This window comes from Pecten maximus, chromosome 17 (genome assembly GCF_902652985.1).
Source record: "Pecten maximus chromosome 17, xPecMax1.1, whole genome shotgun sequence".
In the NCBI taxonomy this organism is placed as follows: domain Eukaryota; kingdom Metazoa; phylum Mollusca; class Bivalvia; order Pectinida; family Pectinidae; genus Pecten; species Pecten maximus.
Genome location: NC_047031.1, coordinates 31,049,892 through 31,076,722, shown reverse-complemented (window position 1 = coordinate 31,076,722; position 26,831 = coordinate 31,049,892). Strand labels below are relative to the sequence as shown.

At 34.1% G+C, this 26,831-nt stretch overlaps 1 protein-coding gene across 1 annotated transcript; it reads left to right on the top strand.

Annotated features, from left to right (window-relative positions):
• Positions 1-2,436: 2,436 nt before the first annotated feature.
• On the top strand, positions 2,437-23,312 carry LOC117315751 (von Willebrand factor A domain-containing protein 7-like). The gene is made up of 20 exons (XM_033870101.1): positions 2,437-2,712; positions 3,406-3,528; positions 5,805-5,993; positions 6,391-6,469; positions 6,921-7,003; positions 7,482-7,667; positions 9,006-9,227; positions 10,046-10,165; positions 11,271-11,435; positions 12,657-12,769; positions 13,519-13,678; positions 14,481-14,554; positions 14,937-15,090; positions 15,495-15,664; positions 16,098-16,209; positions 16,503-16,701; positions 17,479-17,548; positions 17,751-17,935; positions 18,733-18,847; positions 21,549-23,312. Exons 1-20 carry the CDS (start codon positions 2,490-2,492, stop codon positions 21,783-21,785), a joined length of 2,979 nt encoding a protein of 992 aa, XP_033725992.1. The 5' UTR covers positions 2,437-2,489; the 3' UTR covers positions 21,786-23,312.
• The last annotated feature ends 3,519 nt before the right edge of the window (positions 23,313-26,831 follow it).

The following is a 26,831-nucleotide window of genomic DNA, read 5'->3' as shown; positions in this document are numbered from 1 at the left end:
TTTTGATCTGTTTAACGACCACTTAACTAACAACCCTTATTGTACTTGTTCCTTTGAATATGAATCAGTTCATCATTATTTTCTTGAGTGTCCAAAATATATCGATCTTAGACGTACACTTTTAAATTCTGTCAATACTTATGGAAATCATAATCATACTGATGTAAAGATCTTTCTCAGAGGTTGTTCTGATTGTGATGGAGTTATAAACAAGCAGATACTTAAAGATGTATATTTAATTATTGGTAAATCCAGGCGTTTTAATCTTTACATGATCTAACTACATAAATATAGTCTTGACTTATAGCTTTTAAAGTCCTATTCTTCATGTAATAATTAGGGTACCTTTTGCATTTTGCACCTGTTCTCCCTGTTTCTTATATGACTAAGACATTGAATGTCTCTGGCTGAGCATGTTTGGTTTTGTCTAGATGTCTTTTGTCTGTCTTTGTTTTCTGTGTTTGTTTTGTTTACCAGTCCGTCTTGTCTTGTTCTCACAGTGTAAATACATATATGCAAACTATCATATTTATATATTGGTACCAGCTATTGGTAAAACTACCCTGTGCATAAAAGCACATGGACTTTTGGGTCAGTGTTTACTTTATGGTTATTGTACATAATAAACTTCCTTGTATATTTATGTATATATGAAATATGAATATCATTATCTTCATGTGTCTTGGATGTGTGTGAAGTGTGGATTAATATTTATGTTATTCCTTTTAATTAAACACTGAGTTGCCTCCCTTTATTCATATAATAATGTATATATGTTATGTTCTTTCTTTTTTCTTTCCTTGTAACTTTTCATTTCAAATATACCGGTAAATATAAAATAATTAACATATATAATTGATATCTTTAAATTTCATATAATTACATTGTCCATTTATCCTGTCACCTACATTATGGAGAGAATTTACATAGGCATAGCCTGTTATTCAATCCAATTGACTATATGCCATCATTTTTGTCAATAAAATTTGTTGAAATGAAATGAATCAAACAAATACAGTAATCAGACTAGTAGTGAGTTGCACTAATCGTGCAGGCTAATTGTGCAATACAATGCAGTATATCAGGAAAAGTGTAGACAATGTTGGCCAACTAATATATAATATATACATGTATATATCCTGTATTGGTCACAGAGTTCTCCATCAAGGATACATATAAGTTATATGATACCACTTTTTTGAAGACTATAAGGTCAAAATATTTACAGCTATTGAATACATGCTGACATTTGTTGACCAAATTAAAACAGAACGTTCTTTACATGTATACGTATGTTTACTTTGGGTTTTTAACCCGGATGTACAGCTGTAAGTCTGAGCGTTACCACGAACACTATCACCTGACATGTTGGTCTAGGGATCACCACCTGTCACGACTACACAATATATTGGGTTTAATACAGAAAGGCCAATACACGACTGATTTATCACTGACACAACTACAGGTATCCTTTAGGATATAATGGTGGCCATGGTATTAAATACCAACCCCAGACACACAACTACAGGTATCCTTTAGAATGTAATGGAGGACAAAGGTATTAAATACCAACCCCAGACCGACAACCACAGCTATCCTTAAGGAAATTGTGTCACAGGGATAAATACCAATCCCAGACCCATAACTACAGGTATCCTTTAGGATAGGGTACTCACACGGACTTAATACCAACCCAAGTCACACAACAACAGGTATTCTTTAGGAAATGAGGGTCTCAGGGACTCTAATCATTAGTACATATCTCCAACACAAGACCCACAGCTTCTGGTATCTTTAAGGATATTGTGGTCGGAAGGAATAAGTACATTTTCAACCCAAGATCCATAAATGTATGATTTATAAGCATAAAGTGTTGTGCTGTACATTTCCGAAAAGAAAACTGGTCAACGTTGATTATCACGAGACAAAAACAAAAAACAAAAACAAACAAACAAAACTCTTTTAATTGTGCGTTCGTATGTAAAATTGGTAAAGTATTGTATAAGTTATGACATTTGCTAAATCACTAAATCTCTTTAAATTCTAGATTAATCGCTATTATGAAGCTAATTGATAAAAACAAAAGCACCTGTTCGACGCCTTTGCTTTCCTTAGTATGTGAAGACTATGATAAAACATTTGTGTTTTACGTGGAAAGAGCAACGGAGCAAACCCTTGAATGTTTCTATTGCTCTCAAATCAATATAAGGAGACGATTTAATGCCGGTAACTGTTTGCATTGGACCAACTGCAGGGATGACAGGTAACGCCACTACATCGACAGTGGAATGAATGTGGTAGGCTTTAGTTATCTTGTGACCTTCTCTGTCCGGCACACGTGGGGATATGTTTTGGCCAATCAATGCAACAGGGAAGTAAATTCGTGTGTTCTTATCGAGGCGCTGGCCTAACGATTACCTGTCAGCAGGTATCAATATGGCCCTTTGGTTTTAAAACACACACGAATGAAATTTTAGAAATAACTGAACATGACTACGTTTGTTCTGCTATGTGTTTGTTCATTTCTGGCTGTTGGAACTTTGGCGTTTAAGCCGACCATTGGTCAAGGAGATGACCCCTCTATGTACACTCACGAGAGTATTACTCAGAAGGGAGTGGATAGGGCGGCCGCCAAATTTCTGATATCAAGTGGCATACTGAACACTTCAACGACGGATCCTCAAGACATTGTCAAAGAATATTTTGGATCGGGTTAGTATTGTATTGTCTATCTATATAAATACCCAGATATTGGATAAGGCTACTATTGCAATATTAACTATAGAAATACCCTGATGTTGTCTATCTATATAGAGACCCTGATGTTGGATCATGAAAGCATTGCGCTATCGATTTATATAAATGTCCGGATATTTCATCAGGTTAGTTTGGCACTATTTATAAATACCCTGATATTGGATCATGAGAGTATTGTACTATCTATCTTTATAAATGCTCGCACATTTCATCAGGTAAATATTGCGCTAACAATCTATATAAACACCCTGATATTGGATCATGTAGATATTGCACTATCTATATATATAAATGTCTGTATATTGGATTAGGTTAGTATTGCACTATCGTTATACATATCCGGATAATGGAAATATTACACAATATGGATATATCAGCATGCCATTAGATGGGATGCGTCGTTGTTTGATTTAGTGTGAATGTCACAAGCTCAATGTAAAAAGAAATAAAAAAGGACGAAAAGGGGACCATATACCCAACGATGAGGGTAAAAAAAAAAAAAACCCAATTCAGGTAGCATTAAAAACAAATTCATACCTGCAGGGCAAACTCTAAACTAGAAATTCATAGAGACCACAGCAATAACATTTTCCCGTGTGTCGCAACCTCTCTCTCTCTGAATTAATGATTACCGTTGTATTGTTGCAGACACCAACAGCTACGTAGACTACCAGCAGAGAAGACAGGATTTCTCAGTAGCCGTAATGAATGTCTACAAGACCTACCATACTAACCCTGACTACACTGTCAACTCTGAGAGGATACATGAAGGTTTGTCCCTTGTTATTTATTGTCATTTAATTAATATCTATAAATGTGTGAAACATCTGAAATATGATACAGTACAGATTGAGAAATTCATTTTTGTTTCTAGAGATTTATAATATTAAGGTTTTTTTTCAATGTTTAATAACGTTAAACTGCTTCGTTAATATAAATTATTAGGTGAAGAAATGACTCAACTTTAGGAAAATTGATGAAACTGGGACCAGCTTGATTATAGATTTATCTGCGGAGGCTATTTTTATAAACATCAATGTATGCTCTTATTTTTTGTCATCAAATGATAGTTGAGTGATAAGCTCAAAGAATGAATAAAATATCTTATTGAAACAAACCACGATATGTGTTTGTGTGTGATGATGTGTTTAACTTCTGATTATCAGGCGTAATAGTTTATTGCATATAATCACGTCTTTTCACCAAATGTTTAGTGTATTGCAATAGGTTTGAAAACGTTATGAAACGATATAACGTTCTGTTGATTGATATTACGTATTATGATAGATGAACCTTATAACTGATTAATTAAACGCAGAAGATAGATAGAAGCGACTGTAATTGTAGTATACTTATTCAGGGTCATATATATAGGATAATTATGTTAAATATCAAACATTAATAGTTATCTCAAATGTTTCACAACACTAATATATGTAATATATGTTTATTATATATAAATGTAATATATATTTCTTAAAATATTACAAATAAACTGCTGCAGATGCCAACAATTTCTTCTGTAGAGTTGTTTTATGGTAAGATGTGGCAGGGGTAAATTATAAGTCATAAAATAACCAAACCTGAAAAATAGCCAAGCTGTTATGCTTACAAGTGTCTATTGCATACGATAGCTGATTTGTTTGACCAGATTTGACTTTATGTACGTATAAACACTTACTTTGTTTTGATTTTGAAAAGCAAATGGCGGTTGTGAATAGTAGTACGCAAATACAGCATAAAAGGAGGCATTTCAATCAATAAAATACTTCTTTATCATACTTTTAAGACATATGATTATAGTAAGAAGGACCATTTTAAATAAATTGTTAAAACAGTCAGAAATATGCATCTGTAACTCCAAACTCAACAGTTAAACACTTTGTCCTAAAACAGTCTTCTTGTCATGTCAGGGGCTCTTTATACTGTTTAATAAGATGTTTTTTTTATGTTTGAATTACCTCCTTATTGCCATATTTGTGTGATGATATTCCCTACAGCTATTTGCATTTCCTGGCCAAAATAGAATCAGTGTATCATATTACAAAGTAAAATCTAGTCAAACCTATGCTCCTATTGTGCGCTTTAGATACGGATATTTTAGTCAATATATGTGATAAAAAAGATATTTGTTTCCCGCTGATATATAAACAGATTATATGTCAACAGCCAGGCCAACGGTTTGCCACGATACATACTAAACGTTGATTAGATTACTCTGCTGAACTACACCATAATAAGAATCTTTACGTTGTAAAATATTGCTGTTTTGACTCGATTTGCTGGTAAATTGCTCCTTAAACAGTGATATCATGATACAAATAGTGAAATATATTCAAACGAGCCATTATCGTTAATTTGTTGTAAAAATAGGTATTTTCAGGTTTTAAAACATTTTTTGACAGGATTTGCTCCTTAAACTGTGATATCTTCCTACAAATAGTGAAATATATTTATACGAGTCTATATCATAAAGATGTTCTATAAATAAATGTTTTCGAGTTAGGAAACACTCTTTATGTCAATAGATGTTTGTATACAATGATATCTAAATGGAGAAACCTCTATGGAGTCCGGTGGGTGCTCGTTCTGTTTACGAGCTGCATTTTTGATAGAGAATCGAAATGTTTTGTTATTATTTAGCACTGACTTAGGTATTTACAAACCATATTTGCAGACACTTTTGATTTTCGTAATTAGATGGAAGTCTTCATTTTATGAAACATTTTTTTTTTAAATATTACAACGGACAACGATTTCCAACAGCAATGTTTACAGTTATTGTCTATACATATTAAAATTACCACGAGCACGTGACTAATTATTCCTAAAAAAAAGCATTGTCTTCTGCGTCATCGACGGCATTCGTTTTGTGAAATTCAAATCAAGGTTATATCAGTTTCTGATAATAGGAACAGGTTTAGTGAAAATAGGTAATGCATTACAATTCTTTGATAATTTTAAAGCTCAAATCAAGGCTATACAAATATCAGGTTCTGATTATAGGGATCGGTACAATGACTTATAGTTCTTATTCAATTTTACAGCTCATAATCTTGTAAAGATGACAAGATTAGAGATAGCGTCCATCCTATCATCAGGACCGTTAAATGATGCGAAGATGAACCTGTTGATGGCTAAAGTGGGGAAGTGTTTAATGATCATCCAGTCCTTCTACAGTAACACGAACTGGATAGAGATGATGGTGAATGGTGGAGAGACATTTCTAAATTTCGGTGAGGTTTTATCTCTTATTAATGTTGTCTTACAAAGCAAAATCCATTGCCATAATACTTAGTTCACTTTGATAAAAGTTACTATTATGACAAAACTATTGAGGCGCTGACAGGAAAAGTGAATGAATAACAATTTATGCTTGCTATAACGTCATATATGTAGCCATAAAGGCGGTAAATTTCACCGTCAAAATGGTTAAATATAACCAGACAAAGCTTTCTTTTTGTGCTTACATGTCTATATAGCAATTGGAGCAGTGACCCGTAAGTACAGGCATATACACTGAGCGTAAAACCACCTACATGTCTCATCTTGTGTAGAAGACACACCGTTGATACTGAGCAATGTCAATTGTTTGTTTCTGAAGAAATATTAATTTATCTTGTTTTTGTCAAGGAACCATCGCCTCTTTCACTATGAATGTTGCCGCATCTGGAACGGACACATGTCGTAACTGTGACTACAGCATGGCTAAGTAAGTTTATCTGTCCCTATGACCGTATCCATTTCCATCAATACACCAGTGAAGCGAGTTTAATATATAATCACTAGTACAATGTATCATCAATTATTGATATCTAAGACATGTATAAACTCTTCGTAGAACGATAGCGTTCCTTGTTCCGGCGTCATTTGTAATATTTCAGGAAAAAACATGTCTTTAAAATATAGAAAGATACAAAAATGCTTTCTATTTTTATATTGATATTTATCACAGCTTAATGTCACATGCTGTCATTAAATATGATAACATATGTAAAGCAAACAAACCATGGGTGATAAAAAAACCAAATCATTAATGTTTAAAGCTCAAATTTCTGTCATGTTTGCTCAATAAATTCGCTGTCATTTTTAACCTTATATAAATTTACTGATAATGTGAATATGGTCAAATTGTAATTATTTTTGCTTATATTATACTTAAGTTCGTGTAACGACAACCTACTGGTCCACGATCGTCTGACCAGTGGCTACCTGTATGGTCAGCTAAACTATCCTAAACCAGTAGGTGAGTTATGTTAATAAATATGTTCAGGTTTTAGTAGAGTAAACGTGCGGATTATTTATAATTTCACATACCACGTGACACAGTGCTATCTTTCCCATTCATACATTTATTGCCTATGGTGCGTCGTAATAACAATTCATTGTACGGGTATAATTGGAAAATGCAGAAAATAACTACTTTATCGTTATTTAGACAGAGAAGAAAATATCAACATGACGACAGGCGTATTGGGATATTCATGAATATATGATTTGTAAAAAGGATACTAGTTCAGCAGTAACGTGTTAAATGTATGTCTGTTTTTAATTTTTCTTAGTAACGCAGAATAAAATATCATTTACGAATTGAAAAACATATTATAATAGAAGCCATTTTATGATAATAAATTCATGTAATATTTCTGGTTGATTTTGTCATATTGATCATCAATATTAGTGACATATGTTTAATGGGTATTCATCTTAAATTCAATTATTAGCTAACTCTCTCGCTACTGAGGGTAAATGCAGTCACGGTGGAGTGAATGACTTGGGGAAGAACACAGCAGCAACAGGAGGGATAAACAAGGAGACTCCGGATTGGTCCTGGTCTCCGCATGCGCATTTACACAACATCTCCGGACTGACGGCGGTCAGAGCGACGGAAGCGTTCTTTATTGATTCAAGTAATGTCTTATTGATACATCTACAAATTTACTTATCTACGTACATTTGTTCTATAAGCAATACATATTGTATTTCGAACATGTGCGAAATCTGGGGCACAGTGTATGTTTTAAGTTATTTCAACAGCGTATATTAAGACATTTTTGTTTTGAACATACACGTATATCCTATTTGCTTACAAAATCATAAAGAAATAATGAATATATGTCATCATTATTAAGTGTGCATTTTAAGGAAAATAAGAGCAATCCTTGGAGTATTTCCTAACAATAAAAAACCAAAATAAAGTAAATTCTTTGCTCTAAATATATGTAGGCTGACTCCATTTTAATATTATCGTTTATTTCCCCGATGATGGATGTTACCCTGCATGCCACTTTCATCTGACCTCTACCGATCGTGTTTCGTTGGACGTCGTGCACCAAACGCCGTCGGGAAACATTTCAAATTTCTTTAAAAAATTGCTAGTGGGATACTGATCAAACTTCCTAAAATGACCATCTGAGGATCTTGGTCAAATATTGTTATTTTCTAGGACGGCACGAAATCCATGGCAGTCATCTTCAAAACACATTTAATCTTCTACAGTTCCAAAGGGGACATTGAGATGGAAATTGGATGGTAAGACAGGGGAGTACACGTCGCCTTGTAAAATCTTTGACCTTGCAGCCATGACGAACATTTTGTAACATGATTGTGTAGTTACCTTTTTTAAAGTACCTTTTTGAACTTCTCGTGTTCATCCAGTGTGATTTAACTCAAACTGGCAAAAAGTAACTATGAAATGGTCCTGACCAAGTCTTGCTATTTTGGGGTATATGGCCGCAGTGACCAACAGTTCTACTATACTTGCTACGGAGTATGTTTACTGACACAGAAGTGTTTTAGAATCAGATAAGCGTTAACACGTGCCTCTTTCTTATAGGTACTAAGATACTTTGTGGGTTTCAATATGTTAAAATGTAAATTATCATTATGCGCTACGTGTTGGTGACCGTTTAGAATAATTGATAGATCGTTAATAGATCAGAAGTAAATTGACGTTTTCAAAACTGTACCGAGAGCCTGTTCAAGTTGCAAATACTGCCGAACAGGCGAATAAGAGACGTTTTTCGATTGGTTAAACATTTCCGTTGTCTGGTAAGCATTGCGGTTTACTGTATATGCCCTCTTGTAAACCATCGTTAGATTTTAATAACGTAATGTCAATGATGATCTTTACCTTCATCAGGTCGATGAGGGTGGTATCATTTGTTAAAGGTTCATACCGCTTGATAGGTAGTATACCAAGATAATGTATATTTTTACAAAATATATTAGCTTGTTTTTGTCCACAGCATCGGGAGTACTAGGAGATGCCGACCAGACCATCATGAAAGACATATTTAAACTGAACAAAGCACTGCAAGACAAATCAATGGGCTTTGTGATTGACGTAACTGGATCCATGTCAGACGATATCAAAAGTGTTAAGAGATCCTTGATATCCACGCTATCATCAGTGATAGGAACGCCAAACGCACCAAGCAATTATGTCTTGTCCACCTTTAACGACCCCGGTAGGTTTATATTGTACATTACAACCCAATAAAAGGTAGACATATAAGATACAGATTCATTTGCGATATGAAATCTGATCATTTAAACAAAGTAATGATGTTTTTGTGTATTCATTTTCAGTTCTGATTTGAGAAGTCAGAAATAAAAAAGAACTACATCATCAAATGGAAAAGATTATATATCAAACGATTCACTATATTAATGTTTTTTCCGGAAATAATAATGTCTAATTCTCTTACATACGTAACATTAAATTAAAACATGAAATCGTACATTTGATACCATAACCCTACCAACTGTAGGTGGTCGTTATCAACTCATAGGTACCACCGGGCGTATGAATATAACAATAACATATAATATGATATTATAATGGAAAATAAACCTACTGGCGTAGGCAATTGAATAAGGCAAGTGTTTTATATATTATCCTCATGTTGATAGTATTAATATTAGTATAAAATTTATTATTTTATCAGGTTTTTCTCTGACGCACTATTTTTTACGCGGAACAACATAGTAAAGATGTTAACAAGCTCACAGCCGAGAATTGCGAGGAAACTTGAATTCCGTCGATTATAGTGATTTTGCCTTTATCCAGTTGGTATAATCAGTCAATAACTGCCAACTGAAAGCAGTTCAATGCTTAATTAGTGCCATTGGGCAAAATCTAGACAGTATCTTTAATGAACAACCTGTAATATTCAGTTGCTGATGGTTTATCTATTGTGGCAAAGTGTCATCACTTTCAAATAAAAATTTGACTCTGCAATGACAACATATCGGAAATAATCTAGAAAACGTCCTTATATTTCAGCAAATCTAACCACAGTAAACACTACGACCGACGGAGATGAGATGATTCGGTGGATAGATGAACTGACTGTGTATGGAGGAGGCGACTGTCCAGAATACGCTATGTCTGGGATATTAGCTGGTAGGATTTAGTCAGTAGATGTGATAGTTATCAATAACAAAATTAGTAAAGCTATAAGTACTCTAAATAGTGTATTGTCATTGAGATTATTGAACCAGTTCAAATTGAAATAATTACGTTTCATCGCCGATTCGTCATTTTTTTCTTTCATACTATATTTGTAAACAAGAAAAAAATGACTGTCCGTTTGATTATGAATGAAGGTGCCAATGGCAACGCGCCACCTAGCGGAATAACGTTTCTATGAATCTATTCGTTTTACTGAACGTTATATTGTTTTTGCTCAAACGCATTTTTTATGGCTCCCTGTCATTAATTATTGCATTCAAACGCGAAATGCAACAACGTAAAATATTTGAATACATTTGTTTTATTTTACACCATGACGAACAAAAATAAAACAATGAAAACATTTGTTTTAACTTACACCGTAGCGAACAAAAATTAAACAATATATACATTTTTTATAATATAACGAACAAAAATATAACAATCAATACATTTGATTTATTTTAAACCATAGAGAACAAAAATAAAACAATGAATACGTTAGTTTTATGTAACACCCTACCGAATGAATAAAACAATGAATACATTTATTTTAACTTACACCATATCGAACAAAAATAAAATGATCCGTTAAAGGATTTGCTATGATAAACTTAATCTGATATTTTCGCGCATGTTGAACTGCGGACAAAAATGTCTAATTTTGAAGCTTAGCGCATCAAAAGAAAAATGTTGTCTGCTTACATGTATGGGTATCTGACATTCATGAATGCAGAAAGAAAACAATTTGTACTGAAATCCGCATAAATTGGTGTAATATTATCTTTTAGAATATATCACATTGTGTATCATCCAATTAAAAGTTACAAACAACGACGTCATATTATTCTCAATTGGTTGATATCATAAATGTTTAAACCAAATGGACATACTTCTTACAAGCAAGATAAAATAAGACATCTTAAGCGACATTTTTTAGGCTTTGTCACATTTTTATTAACTGATCCAAATGTTTGTTACAAACCAGATTACAAATTAGTAATACAACTAACTATTATTGGTTTATCAATTATGGGATGTATTTGTCCTGTTACAGCTATTGGCGCATGCAAACCCAATTCCAATATCTACATTGCCACAGACGCCGATGCCAAAGATGAATATTTGACAAACACTACAATTCAACAGGCGAACGCAAAACATATTAAACTGAAGTTCATTTTGACAAGTACCTGTTATTCATCGATTCGGCGCCGCAGAGGTAATATAATAATTCTTGATAAGTCAGACACCATGAAGGAAGGTAAAAGGTTAACCCATATCACAATTAAACGGATGCGCATTTGTATACCTTATCTATATTCAGTCTCTCAGTAATCCGAGTACTTGAAACACAGTTTAAAAACTGACTAGGAACAGATAATCAGATATAATGAACACAATATTCTTGAATTTACTACTAGACTAAAGTTTCAGCAAAGGAAACAAAATAACAAATTTACTAATCTACATGTTGACCAAAACACAACCGCTATTTTAATCAGTCTGATTTATATAATGTCCATGGGTATATATAGCACATCAGTGAACCAATATATGATTATTGGACTACGAATATACAGCAATGTTTGAAATCCATTAAAGTAAATTGACATGTATGTGGACATTGAGTAAAGTCTTTCACTTTCGGGACCTAATGTTTCTTTTAAAATGGTTTAATTTGTTATGCCAGAGCACGGCATGTAGAGAACTTCATGTCTTCGACTATCAACAGAACGAGTAACGCTAATGTTTGTACTACACGTTCCGCATCGTTGAATGAATAATGTGACTACTCTGTATGTCTTGTAGATATTTGAAACAACGTAAATATATTTACATCAACACTGATATATCGACACACGTTGGCCTGCGGAGTAACAAATCAGTCGAGTCTGATACAATATTTCAAATTTAAGCACATGTAACAAAGTAGCCGAAAAAAATAAGCAGCCAGTTAGTGTACAACATTTATGCTATTATCACATTATTCCATTTCCCCGTTATTACATTATAGCGATATTATGTTTACATTAGTGAATATTTTGTGGTACATGTATATGATTTCACTATGGACAAATAGTATTTTTTATATCATTTGGTCATATTGTATGATAATTGATGAATTATTTTTTTCAATGACCCGGCTACTTGAAAATTTCAAAGGTAACACTTACGCTCCTATATAAACGTAAGCAGGTCGAATTCTTTTTTACAATACACTTATTGTTTTTGAAATACTCCAAATACATTTACACTGGAGCAATATCTTATCTTGCTACATACTTTCTCCATCAATTTTAGAAGTATGTATGTTCTTATATTTTATTAAACAAGTATTGTGGGTGCGCTGATTTAGCGTTGCAGTGATCCATTTACATATGACTATACACTACAATTTGAGTGAGCCACAATAAACATATTTATCGTTTGCTTTCTTCAGATATACAAAAAAGAGGTCTCTCGGCGTTCCAGCAACTTGTTTCAAATACCGGGGGAAGTGTATTGAACATCAACCATAGCGACGTGACATCAGTACTTGATAATGTTCTCAAGGTTGTTGTTTTATTGTTTGTTTAAAAAAGCTGTAGTGAGTTTGTTACACATTGACACCCAGTGCGCGAGTATTCTACATGTAGTACGTACTGTAAAAACATAATATTAACTCCCGATTGTGAGATCAAGGTTGAATGGGAGAGGGTACCAATACGAGAATAAGATCAGATGTTTCATTTTTCTCTTCATATACTTTTTCAAGGGTCGCCATGTTCCATTTCTACATTCGCCGTGTACCTTTTGTACGGTCGCAATGTACCTTCTTAAGGCTTGCCACGCACCTTCTTAAGGCTCGCCATGTACAGTTCGCTGGGTTATCATGTACATTTTCAGGGTCTCCATGAACTTTTTTCTTGGTAAGCACATACCTTTTCGGGATGGCAAAGTACCTTGTCAGGTTCGCTGTATATTTTTTTTAGGAATCGCCATGTAACTTTTCGAGGGTCGCCATGCAACTTTTCCATGCTCGACATATTCCGTTTTTTGATTCGCCATGCTTGCCTAGATGTTCCATTTCTGTCATCGACTTGGACGACTATGAGTGAAAATCACCAGTTTGTCATTGTGTAGTAATGCTTGATTATTTTAAAATGACCAAGATAAATATCATATGATGAATGGCCGACAACATAGACCCATAGGGATAAGCAATCTAGAATTGCATTTGTTTGATTAGGAATTTTCTTCATTTTCACGGACCGCCCTGCAATTACAAGAGCTGATAAAGATAAAACCTTTATATATTTCAGGAAGACTTTCCATCTTCTGAAGCCATTATCGACTGTTTTGTCCAGACTACCTTAGAGGACGACACCATGGATATAACTGTGGACAGTGACACAGCCGTCCTAGTCATCACTATCAAAGGACCTTACACTCTGTCTCAGGCGTCATTGGCTCTACCTAATGGTAAACACATATTCTGTCACATCATGAATTAACATTCCGATTAAGAATACAAACGAAACAAATGTCAGTTTGTTCAGTAGTAAACGAAAATGCTTTACGTTAGAATGCTTAGTTCTTCAGAGTGCCACTTTGTCTACAGGAACATGGTACGATATATCGTATTTGCTATATTTAAGAGAGACAATCATGTCATATGCATACCTTGCCCCTCGTTCGATTGTCCTACAACACCTCATTTCATCGTATCACGTAATTGTGATCTGCACAATTTTAAACTTATTATCATACAACAATTGTGAACAAAATTATATAAACTTAAATTAAGAAATCCCCTCGGACCACACGTTAGCGTGCAAGCATCTTACAAAAGTACCCGGAGAAAAACCAAGAGGTCGGGCGGGTGACTCCTCCACCTAGGTAAAAGGCGAATGCATTTCCAATGACAGCTTACTGAAGAAAAACCGATAGGGCTTTGAAATAGATCAAACTTCACACAGATACAAATAAAAGAACCATAATATCATGGACTAGTTAGAGTTTTAGGATTTTCGGGTCAAATTCAAGGTCAGCGTTACTAATTTTTGCCAGGGGCTGGTAGGAATATGTATTGTATAATCAAAGCTATGTATGCTTGTTGCTACATCTCTGCATTGTCAATGCTGTATTGTATTAAGATAAATAAAACCATTTAATTGAGGATTTTGTGCCTTTTATTAAAGATTACATTATGAACGTATTTATTTCTTATGTTGCCTGCATCGAAAACATTTTCGTATTATTATTATGACATATTTTGCATTAGGAACGGTCCAAACATTCCGGACGAAACATGCTACTCAGTACTATTCCAGCCATACAGTAACCATGTCGATTCAGGTACGAAGATATTTCATGGTCATTTACATGTCATTGTAGGTTTTGACACTTACACATCCTCAAGTTATAGCTTATCGATATCTGTTCAAAATGTTATCCTGCTATACATGGACATAATTCATGTATGATCTGTTTATGTCCGCATAACTTTGTTATCAGGGAATACATATCAGAGTACCTTTACAATTAGTTAACTTCCCTACAATATATATCAATGCCAATATTGTTTAATGTTCACTTTGATTTTGATATGTTTTCCTTTTTATTTCTTATTTTTGAAACGGCAAACTGACAATTAATATAAAAAGGTTAACTTTATTTTGAAGTCTGCCATGAACATTTTATTGTTGGCTTATTTTTTGTTTTTGTTACATCAATAAAGCGACCCTCTCCTGGTACTTGGAAATTGACCCGAATTGGTGGTGACACTTGGACTGTTAATGTCACGGCCTCAACCTATATGTACATCGACAGTCAGCTAAAAGAAACAGATAATTTCGGTATATCTTACGTAGTGGACCGTAACCCTATCGTAGGTATGTGACGTCTTACATTGTTATGGATGTGTTGAAATTCAAATATTTAAAATCCATCATTTTGAATTAATGATGGATTAGATTCTGGCCACACATGCGAAGCAATAATGATAAAATTATCCTACGTGATTGACCAAAAAATATAATAAAAATAAAATTATCTAGCAGATTTCAAAATATGATTTTTAAGAGGATATGAACTTCTTTTTGTTGCATCTAGTATGGTTTATCAGATATATTTGATACTGAACACTGATCTGTTAAGTGAGAATCGCTTTGAAAAAGAATTTAAAAAAATAAGGATTCTATGGTTCTCGTGTACATGTACGATTGTAACACGTCCTTTCTACTATCTACTCTTTCGTGTATCTGAAAATAAACCTATACTATTGTATTTCCCACAGGTAAAAACTACACCCTGGAAGTCCTCGCTTACAATCTGAACTCATCATCGTCAGCCTTTACAATAATCCTTGTAGACGAACAAGGGTCTATCCTATCAAACCAGCACCTGGATCTTATATTCAGTTCTTCAAAATCATCTGGTTATTTACCTATTAAGATACCATCAAAGGTAGGCGACGAAAATCGAACCCGGTCTTGAGGTGTATTCCTAATAACATATATCTGACATTTACGTGAGTTTTCCTTGAAGTATTCAATAAGAAATCCTGAGATGACATGCACGATCACATTTTTCAATAACCCTGGAATTCAATTTATAGCAGGGTGTTGATATCAGGTGATGACATTTTTGAGACTACATCGTCTTTCGTTTATCAATTCATTTTAATACGTAATATATTATATACATTAGCGAAAATAAATACAGTGACGTGATATTTGAGTATAACACAACTGATAAAAGGGCCTATCAGTATCCCATTTGTTTCTTTATCCGTCTAAGTGTCATCTTTTTGAATGTATGGTGCCAAATGACGTCTACGGGTCACCTTTAACAACAACCAATGAGGAGTATTTGGACATAATACCCTTTTGTGTTTCAGAACTTCTACGTGCAGCTCAGCGGTATTGATCCAAATGGTTTCCAATTCAAAAGAATATCTAGAAATCTGATCACACCTGTTGGTGTCGATTTAATTGTAAAACCAATAATAGGTAAGACAATTACACATAAATACTATAATTTCTACTAGATAAATGGAACAAAAATGTCATGAGACATCAATGATGAAGCGTTGAATAAGTACAAACTATATTTTCTACTAGATAAATTGTAGAAAAATGTCACGACGAAACATCATTGATGGCTTGTTGAATAAGTTTCAAAGCAACTTACAATTCGTCAGTGATCATAGTAAACTAACAGGTGCCATTATTCGGTTATTAAAGTGTTTGATCAAATTCCTGACAAAAATTGAGGCTTAAATGTATTAACTTTTGTTTGATAGGTAATCTGGACATAGGGACACCCCATGATATAACATATACCATACGGAACCTTGGGGATTCAGCCCAGACCTATACGGTCAGTATCGTTGACGACAAGGGCAGAGTTCACAGCCCAACTACTCGTCAGCACAAGTTAGTCGCAGGTACTTCTGTAAGCGGACATTTCCAGATACTTAGTTCCGTCCAACTGGAATATGTGTAAGTATAAACAGGCGAAATGATAGAAATCCAATGTTCTAGAATGTCAGGAATTGAAACATGTACAAATTAGGAGATTTGAAAGATCAGAGACATCAGCAACTTCGGTGTAAGATCTGATGTGTAGTTCGACGCTCCTTTAGCGGGTCGGATTGTGCTTCTCGGGAAGCTGAGAAACGGACCGGTCTGTGATATGTCTGTGTCCGAGGGCAGGATGACATGGAACGGTTCTCCTATGTCTTCTGTTCGATGAGGTAGCCACCAACTACTTCAAGGTCTCTCAACCCAATTACAAAGTATGAGAATATCAGTGAAATCCATGTTTTAAATAATTCAGGACTGGAAAACACAGACATTAGCAATGATTGTGTGCCATTAACCGTACCATGCATTAGTCCTATTGACGTCAAGATAAAATGTTTTACATCTGTCTTTTTTTAAGTAACGTTCCTAAGTTAACACGAATTTTCAACAGGGTAATTTAAAAAAAGTTAAATAATTGTAAAGATACAGAACAAAACGCTTATGATCAATTCATCGTGTCATATTCCGACGAGCACGTTACTGTTATTATATTATGATTTAGATATTTAAAAAAATGTTGAATATGAACGGTTATGTACATTGAGTACATTTATATGTATATAAATTAACTGAATTAACACAATTATAAATTATATGAGTTGCTTTTTAACTATGTAATAACAATGAAACAATCGTGCTATAATTTATTTGTACCGTTTTTAACAGCATTGTTTTGTTGTATTTAATGTGTAGGACGTACACCGTGAGTGTGAAACTACCGGGATCTGGGTCGGTCCTCCAGTCCAGTACTTCTACAGCCATGGTATGTGTAGTTTTAACAGTGTTATGTACCTCATATCTCAATATTCAGGCTTGAATAACGGGCTCATTCTGGGCTTCTGATACGTAAGGCCCTCAACACCACTGACAAGTCTAAGAAGGACGAAACATTTGACACTAATGCATGAAACACAAGATTTCTATAGAGAAATGCTAATATCTTGTTTTTAAAATCATTTCGACAGTTTACCGGAGCTCTCTGTTCCTCATTGGTGACTAAAGCGTGCGCACTGGCAGACACCGGAAGTAACTGTTCGTTGGTCACATGGTCGGCCACAGCTGTCTTTTCATTTAACGTATCAACTTACACCAGCGATACAAACGTTCAGATGACCATTGACTCTACAGATAGAAAACGTTTACACGTCAGGTGAGGTGATGTGGTTACATTATCTACCCAGTCATGTCAATGTTACAAATTTAACTTTCATTTAGGATGGGACCTGACCTGAATTTTACCTTGAATTGTAAAATTGAGTTGAACTGGCGGATGACCTCGTAAAAAAAAAAAAAAATTCAAACACCTGGTCTTATTCTCCTTAAATTTAATTTCGTCAATATATTTATGATCCCAGTTTGAAATGGCTGTCATGGAAACGATTAGGACCGCAGTTTTACCAAAGTGTTGCATCTACAAACCTTGATGCACAGCCGGAAACGTACTACATGATATCATGCGCCTTTAGAATTCAGATGTTAATAATCATTTAAATTAATAACAACCGATTACAACTTACATACTTTAAACACTGAAGAGTTCCAATGTGGAAGCATGAACATTAACACTTGCTCTAAAATCGTCCTCGAGCAACCCTGTACCAAAATCAACACTTTTGAAACAGATCAAAGCGTGAAGCTATTTGAAAATGAACAACAAAAAGTTCTGTACATTCTTAGAAAATATCGAACATTTATTTTAAAACAGGCATGATTGTGGTCTATTTAGTTATAATTGCAATATTTACCCAAATGCGAACTGAAAAGATATCTCACAAGCCATAGGAATTCTTGGTCCACAATGCTGACACCGGAACGTCACGTCACAGACACATTAACTTGACATCTCGTCCCAGGTTTACAATGCTGACAACAGATCTGGTCAGTTATATTTCTTTGTCTACTATTCTTTTTAAAAATTATAATTTTAACGTTATTGGCTAATTGTAGTGGCACCTGCTGTCTAGACAACATCACTGTTAGCGCCAAGCCATCTACCGGAAAGGGATGTGAAACGCTACAGCGCGTTATCACCTTAGACGAAGAGTTTGTAGATGGGAACAAGGTACGTCGGGTTTTATTAGTTTCCTTTCAGATTGATTTCAACGATAGTCATGAAATCGATTTACTTTTAATCACTTAAAAATTGTTCTGATTCTATTTCAACAAAACAGTCGTAGAAAACACAAGTGGTACATTGTTGAGGATTTATTTTGGAATTAATATCATATATTTCTGCTTAATATGTGTCATGGTTAATGGTTTAATCACCGAATAAGCTGTCATACAAATTACTTCAATGTGAGTAGACCTTCGTACACACTCAAATAAATGACATATCCTTCACAGTGAGTAGACCTTCGTACACACTTATATCAATGACATATCATTCACAGTGAGCAGACCTTCGTACACACTCATATAAATGACATATCCTTCAATGTGAGTAGACCTTCGTACACACTCATATCAATGACATATTCTTCAAAGTGAGTAGACCTTCGTACACACGCATATAAATGACATATCCTTCAAAGTGAGTAGACCTTCGTACACACTCATATCAATGACATATTTTTCAAATTGAGTAGACCTTCGTACACACTCATATAAATGACATATCCTTCAATGCGAGTAGACCTTCGTACACACTCATATCAATGACATATCCTTCAATGTGAGTAGACCTTCGTACACACTCATATCAATGACATATCCTTCAAAGTGAGTAGACCTTCGTACACACTCATATAAATGACATATTCTTCACAGTGAGTAGACCTTCGTACACACTCGTATAAATGACATATCCTTCAAAGTGAGTAGACCTTCGTACACACTTAAATAAATGACATATCCTTCAAAGTGAGTAGACCTTCGTACACACTCATATAAATGACATATTTTCAAAGTGAGTAGACCTTCGTACACACTCATATAAATGACATATTCTTCAATGTGAGTAGACCTTCGTACACACTCATATAATGACATATTAAGGAGTAGACTTCGTACACTCATATCAATGACATACCTCAAGTGAGTAGACCTTCGTACACACTCATATTAATGACATATCCTTCAATGTGAGTAGACCTTCGTACACACTCATATCAATGACATATCCTTCAAAGTGAGTAGACCTTCGTACACACTCATATAAATGACATATTCTTCACAGTGAGTAGACCTTCGTACACACTCGTATAAATGACATATCCTTCAAAGTGAGTAGACCTTCGTACACACTTAAATAAATGACATATCCTTCAAAGTGAGTAGACCTTCGTACACACTCATATAAATGACATATTTTTCAAAGTGAGTAGACCTTCGTACACACTCATATAAATGACATATTCTTCAATGTGAGTAGACCTTCGTACACACTCATATAAATGACATATTCTTCAAAGTGAGTAGACCTTCGTACACACTCATATAAATGACATATCCTTCAAAGTGAGTAGACCTTCGTACACACTCATATAAATGACATATTCTTCACAATGAGTAGACCTTCGTACACACTCATATACATGACATATTCTTCAAAGTGAGTAGACCTTCGTACACACTCATATAAATGACATATTCTTCAATGTGAGTAGACCTTCGTACACACTCATATAAATGACATATTCTTCAATGTGAGTAGACCTTCGTACACACTCATATAAATGACGTATTCTTCAAAGTGAATAGACCTTCGTACACACTCATATAAATGACATATTCTTCAATGTGAGTAGACCTTCGTACACACTCATATAAATGACATATTCTTCAAAGTGAGTAGACCTTCGTACACACTCATATAAATGACATATTATTCTTCAATGTGAGTAGACCTTCGTACACACTCATATCAATGACATATTCTTCAATGTGAGTAGACCTTCGTACACACTTATATAAATGACATATTCCTCAATGTGTGTAGACATTCGTACACACTCATATAAATGACATATTCTTCACAGTGAGTAGACCTTCGTACACACTCATATAAATGACATATTCTTCAATGTGAGTAGACGTTCGTACACACTCATATACATTACATATTCTTCACAGTGAGTAGACCTTCGTACAAACTCATATAAATGACATATTCTTCAATGTGAGTAGACCTTCGTACACACTCATATAAATGACATATCCTTCACAGTGAGTAGACCTTCGTACACACTCATATAAATGACATATCCTTCACAGTGAGTAGACCTTCGTACACACTTATATAAATGACATATCCTTCACAGTGAGTAGACCTTCGTACACACTCATATAAATGACATATCCTTCACAGTGAGTAGACATTCGTACACACTCATATAATTGACATATCCTTCACAGTGAGTAGACATTCGTACACACTCATATAAATGACATATCCTTCAAAGTGAGTAGACCTTCGTACACACATATCAATGACATATCCTTCACAATGAGTAGACATTCGTACACACTCATATAAATGACATATCCTTCAAAGTGAGTAGACCTTCGTACACACATATCAATGACATATCCTTCACAATGAGTAGACATTCGTACACACTCATATAAATGACATATCCTTCAAAGTGAGTAGACATTCGTACAAACAGTTTTGGGTTTGTAAGCCTTACATTTCGTTGACAAGATGTGCTCACACCCTGTATCAAGTCACAGAGACATCACGCATAAACATAAATTGTTTGTTATGATATACAAATGTGAATAAAAACAACAAATATATGAACATGTTTATATTTGTAAAGGGGAATGGACCACACTCACATCCGGTTCCATCAACCAGCTCTAACACTTTGCTGATTGTCGTTACCGTGGTACCCATCACGACTGTCGCCGCCCTTGTGGGGTTTGCCATACATTACAAGGTCACCGCTAAGAAAAACAAAACAAAGACTACGGATTCAAAGGAGAAGACCGACCATTCTGCTGATACATGCATTGACAGTACCAAACAAGATCAGCTAAATAACAAAAGTTTTTGATATATTTCAATATTTTTGAAATTATAACAGTAGATATCCTACTTTAGCCTAATGAAATCTGATTGTGTAAAGCTACACGGGCAAAATGTCTTCATGTCAATTCTAGTCAAATTCAGGACAATTTCACGACAATATTTTCCGGTCAAATTGACCCGAAAAGAACATATTGGTCTATTAATGTCAAGAAATTCACCTGAAATCGACCTAAATTTGACCTGTAATTGACATTAAATTAACAGAAGAATTTTTTCACGTAAATTTGATCTGAAATTGACCTCCATTTCAGGTCATTTTCAGGTCAATTGCAGGTCAAAGTGACCTCAAGAAATTTTACATGTGTAGTATTATCAACAACCAGGTTACATATTTTGTATCAATTATGCGCATTTCAGATAGAGACTTAAGATGAAAACAATAAAATCCAAGGTTGTATTATTTGCAAATTCATTAAATAATGGTTAATGTTTTTATTTCTGCTTTTCTATAATTTACCTAATGTGTCTCATATATGATAGATTTGTTTGTTATATTTATTACATAAATTTCTTTCCTTTATATCATGTTCATGTGATTACTGTTCCTTAAATAAAGGAATATATATGTCAGACAAAACAAAAGTAGAATATATTAAATGTGTTTTTGAACATTAGTCTTGCTACATAGTGTAAGTATTGATGCCAAACTTTACAATTGTCACGTGCAAAATCTCTTGAGACTGACTACGGAAAGTTAAATAAATATTAGAAAAATGACCAAATATCAATTTTGTGAAATTTCAATAGAATTTATTAAAACAAAGTCGTAATAATTATTCCGGGTTATGCATATTCAAAGACACGAATTTCTTGATGATACCGTCACAAAAACTAGTTCATTATAATAACACATTTAACAAAACAGTGCTGATTGTTTGATCATGTGTGTGATGTTCGTATTATTTTACTCTTTGAAAACACATAACCCCCAATAAACGAATGATTATCATAATGTCATTGTTTTGTGTATGTACCTAAGAATGCTGATGAAATAATATTTACAACACTGGCATTCCGAACATTTCTACCACACTGGCAGGTCAAAAGTCTTTCCGCACTTCTTATTTTGTTATAATTGTTTTAATCTTACCATTTAAATATGTTTTCAAAGAATTTCCCATGGATTTGATAATAGACTAATTTTAGTAAACAGTCTGTGTGCTGAAAGGGTTGTTCAAAAGGTAATTAGCTTAATCACTTGATTAGTGAAGATATTATCTCTCCCACTTGAAATCATGTTTGTGTATATTCTCCAAAATCAGCAGGTACATTGTATGAAGAGATTGATAGGTGTTATAGTTTCAGAAAATTTTGTCAAATAAGTTTTACCAGAAATTATTTTATCAGGATTTTAATATTGTTGTTAAACTGTGATTAGCCTAATCACCTTTCGAACAATTGTGCCCAGGTGGGTAAGGAATACTGTATATATTTTATTATTATACTGTTATTGATTAAAAGATAGTTTACCAATAAAAATATTACCAATAAATTTGTGATTATTTTTTTTATAGAATCAAATGTTTAATGCACATTTTTCGAACATCCAACACACTACGCTATTTGAATGTCTATACAAAGTGGACTAAGCATATATTCTAAATAGACTTATTCTATATTTAAAGAACGTGGTGCATATTGCGATAAATTTAGTCTTTTCTGTATGTTGTTTTTACACCGATGAGAATGGAACATTTAGGCCTATGTACCGTCTATTTAATTTAAAAAAAAAAAAAATTTCAATGTTTCATTTTTCGTTTCGTTTGATTTCGTTTCGTTTTGTTTGATTTCGTTTCGTTTCGTGTCTTTTTGCTTTCGTTTCACACTTTATAGGTCCCTTTTAAAAAATGAAGGCAAATATATTAAAAGAAATATAAATTGCAATCAATAGTCCAGTTACTCACACGGATGTTCAGACTAAACCCGAGTATATCTAAGTAATCAGTGATACAAGGAAGTACTTTACTACTGGGTCCATTATCTCCTTCTTTGTTGACACAGGGATACACCTGTCACAATATAGCTGATACCACTTAAATCGTGACGTCATACCATACCTATTAATATACACGTACTCTATTTACGCGCAACAAAGTTTGAACCATTAACCTAATGCTTATATCCAAACACACACACACACATAAAGAAGAAAATGGTCTCCTCAATCGTATATAAAAAAAAGACTGTATAATAGGGACACTCACTATCGTATGGCCTAACAAACGATTGGTTGATAGAAGTAAACAAAACAACTATAGCGACTGCAAAGTCATACCAAAGTGACGTGTGCCTATATGTTCCACTCAGTTATCAACCTTTAGCCCTACCTCGTTATCCCTGTCGCCGCTCACAGATCATACTTTAGGACAGCAAGTAGTACAATTCTTAAATACACCCTGCCTTCGCAACAAGCAGAACAACCAAGACAACCAACAAAATGTTTACAATCTACATAGACAAAATATATGTTAGTTAACTCAATTCTGTAGAGTAAATATAAATAAAAAAAAATATGTCACCGCGTCTGCACAAACGAACACGATCTTATCTCAAAATGGAAACGAGACAGACAGACAGACAGACAATGATAACAAAGAAATGTATTTTATCTGTATGGACTTCGACTAAACAGACACAAAAGAGGAGAACCGCTACAATAAAACATCACCATCAAATCCATATTCAAAGACTAGAGAGTGTAATGTCTAGTACCACCTTTTCAGACCACTTTATCAATCGGACCGCGATCATCGTATACCGTAAACTTGAGCTGTGGTAGCAACTGCCAACTGTCATCATCTCACTATACAGTTATTAAATCAGACCATGTAATATGTCTTTGCTTTTTACAATTCTCATATCGACGCGGTCTTATATAAATAGAGATGGAACGGGGTAAAGGTAATATATCCATAAACAAAATTAATTCCGGATGACAATTAAAAAAAATACTGAGTACTGAGTGTCGATCTTTGTTTCTGATTTTTTATGGATTTGTACTATAATATTTTATTAATTGGTATCCAAAACCTTTCTTATCGATCCCAAAAGTGCTTCCGTCTGCCATTTTGTTTACAATGGTTATTGCCCGATGATCGACAATATTCTTTTGTGATTGGCCAAAAATCGCAACACTAGAAACAAATTTAAAATATCAACATTTGTTTTTATTTAAAAAAATCATTAAATTTTAGCAGTAACTTTCAATAATTAAAATGTTACAATGACTAAATCATCATATGGAATATTCAATTTTCAGAAAGTGTATTTTGATCTAGCTAGAACAATTATTTGTGTACATCATACAATTGGAACGAAATAAACCAAACAAAGCCCGGAACATCATACACACTTTTCCCAAAGATACTTCCCATTAGCATCCTATGACTTTTGGATGACATATTTGCACATTCACTATGCTGACACAGCTATGGAGTAGCTAGCTTTCCTCGTGTATTCAAATCTTTAAACCGTAGGACAATGTTATGCAAATATTAATAGTTATGAATAAACACCATCGAAAGGAGGAACAACGAAAGAAGAAAAGAAACGACGTGAAAAATACAAATGCAATCAAATGTAAAAATGTATAAATACAATATGTCCGAAATACATATTTATCAAAGTTTTCGTCAGTAAAAGGGAACAAAATGATTAACAAGACAAGAATTAAATAGAGGTAGTTAAGTGACAACTGAAGTTAATTTCGAATGACAGCACACATCAACGAGGGCTGATTGATATGTTGTGAGTCTCGTATTAAAGGAAGTACTCAAGAATGTTCCTTTTAAGTCCTACTATTCTCTTACTATAACGGGCCGAGTACTCAAGGAGTTGGTCTCGTTTGGTTTGTTTAGATCGACGCGGCAGCACTGTAAAATAAACAAGACAAGTGGTTTTTGCGAAAAAGCGACAAAATCGGTGAAAGAACAATGATCCAATATTTGTATAAAACGTAACAATAGCACAATATGTCCGGCAAAATTGAAATCCTTCAATACGAGGCTCACAACATATTAATCGGCCCTCGTATCATTACATTCATGGTTGATGTTTGTGATTTTTGATAGCGATAATATGTATGATATATTTTAACAACAGTGAACATCTAACATATCTCTCGAAAAGCTGTAGACCTGGAATCATTCGTCAGTGTTATTCGTATGATATATTACAGATCTCAACACAAAGTACAAAGCACATTGTAGTCATTAATCAATTATCATTTGATGATCATGGAACAATGCGTTTCGAGAAAGCACGCAAAACCAATCTGCACATGTACATGTAAGTGTTAGAGGCAAATGACTCCGCTTCTTACATAATCTATGGTTTCTTCTAAAATTGTCTTAATACGTACATTTATCTGATACTTCTATTATTACATAATATAGAATGTCAATATCATCATCGAGTTTATTTTCATTGGTTTCTTGATGAACTAATATTACAGATACAAACAGGTACAAAGACAAACATGATAGAGCTCAAAATGTCGCTGTACTGAAGTTTAAAGGACACACGTGAACGACCCTAACCTCGCAGTCAACTCTGATCGGTTTTTGTTTCAGTATTAGTAGATATATGCACACCACGTGTTGCAGTTTATATAGTATATTTCATAGAAATAGAACTTTATTTATTAACAAGTACCCTGCTTTACATAAAGGGAAGTAAGGTGTGTATCAACATTTGCCTTACATCAAGCAGGAGAGACGAGATTCAAGAGAGAGATGCTGCTGTGGTTTCTTTGTTCTGAGTTTAGTCTGATCCCTTCGTTTACATTTTATTTTGCGTTTATCTGCTCAGTTATGTCCTCTTTTGTACCGTTTTCGTCTTGTCGGTACATTTCTGGTATGCCCCCTCCCTCTGTGCGTATATATGGTCCTTTTCACATATTCTGTACATCTTTGCAACTTCCTGTAAATTTCTGATCTTTTCTTGTTCTTTTCTATAAAGTTTTGAAATTCATATGCGTTTTTCTCGTGTTTTTGGTTGCTTGTTTTTGTTT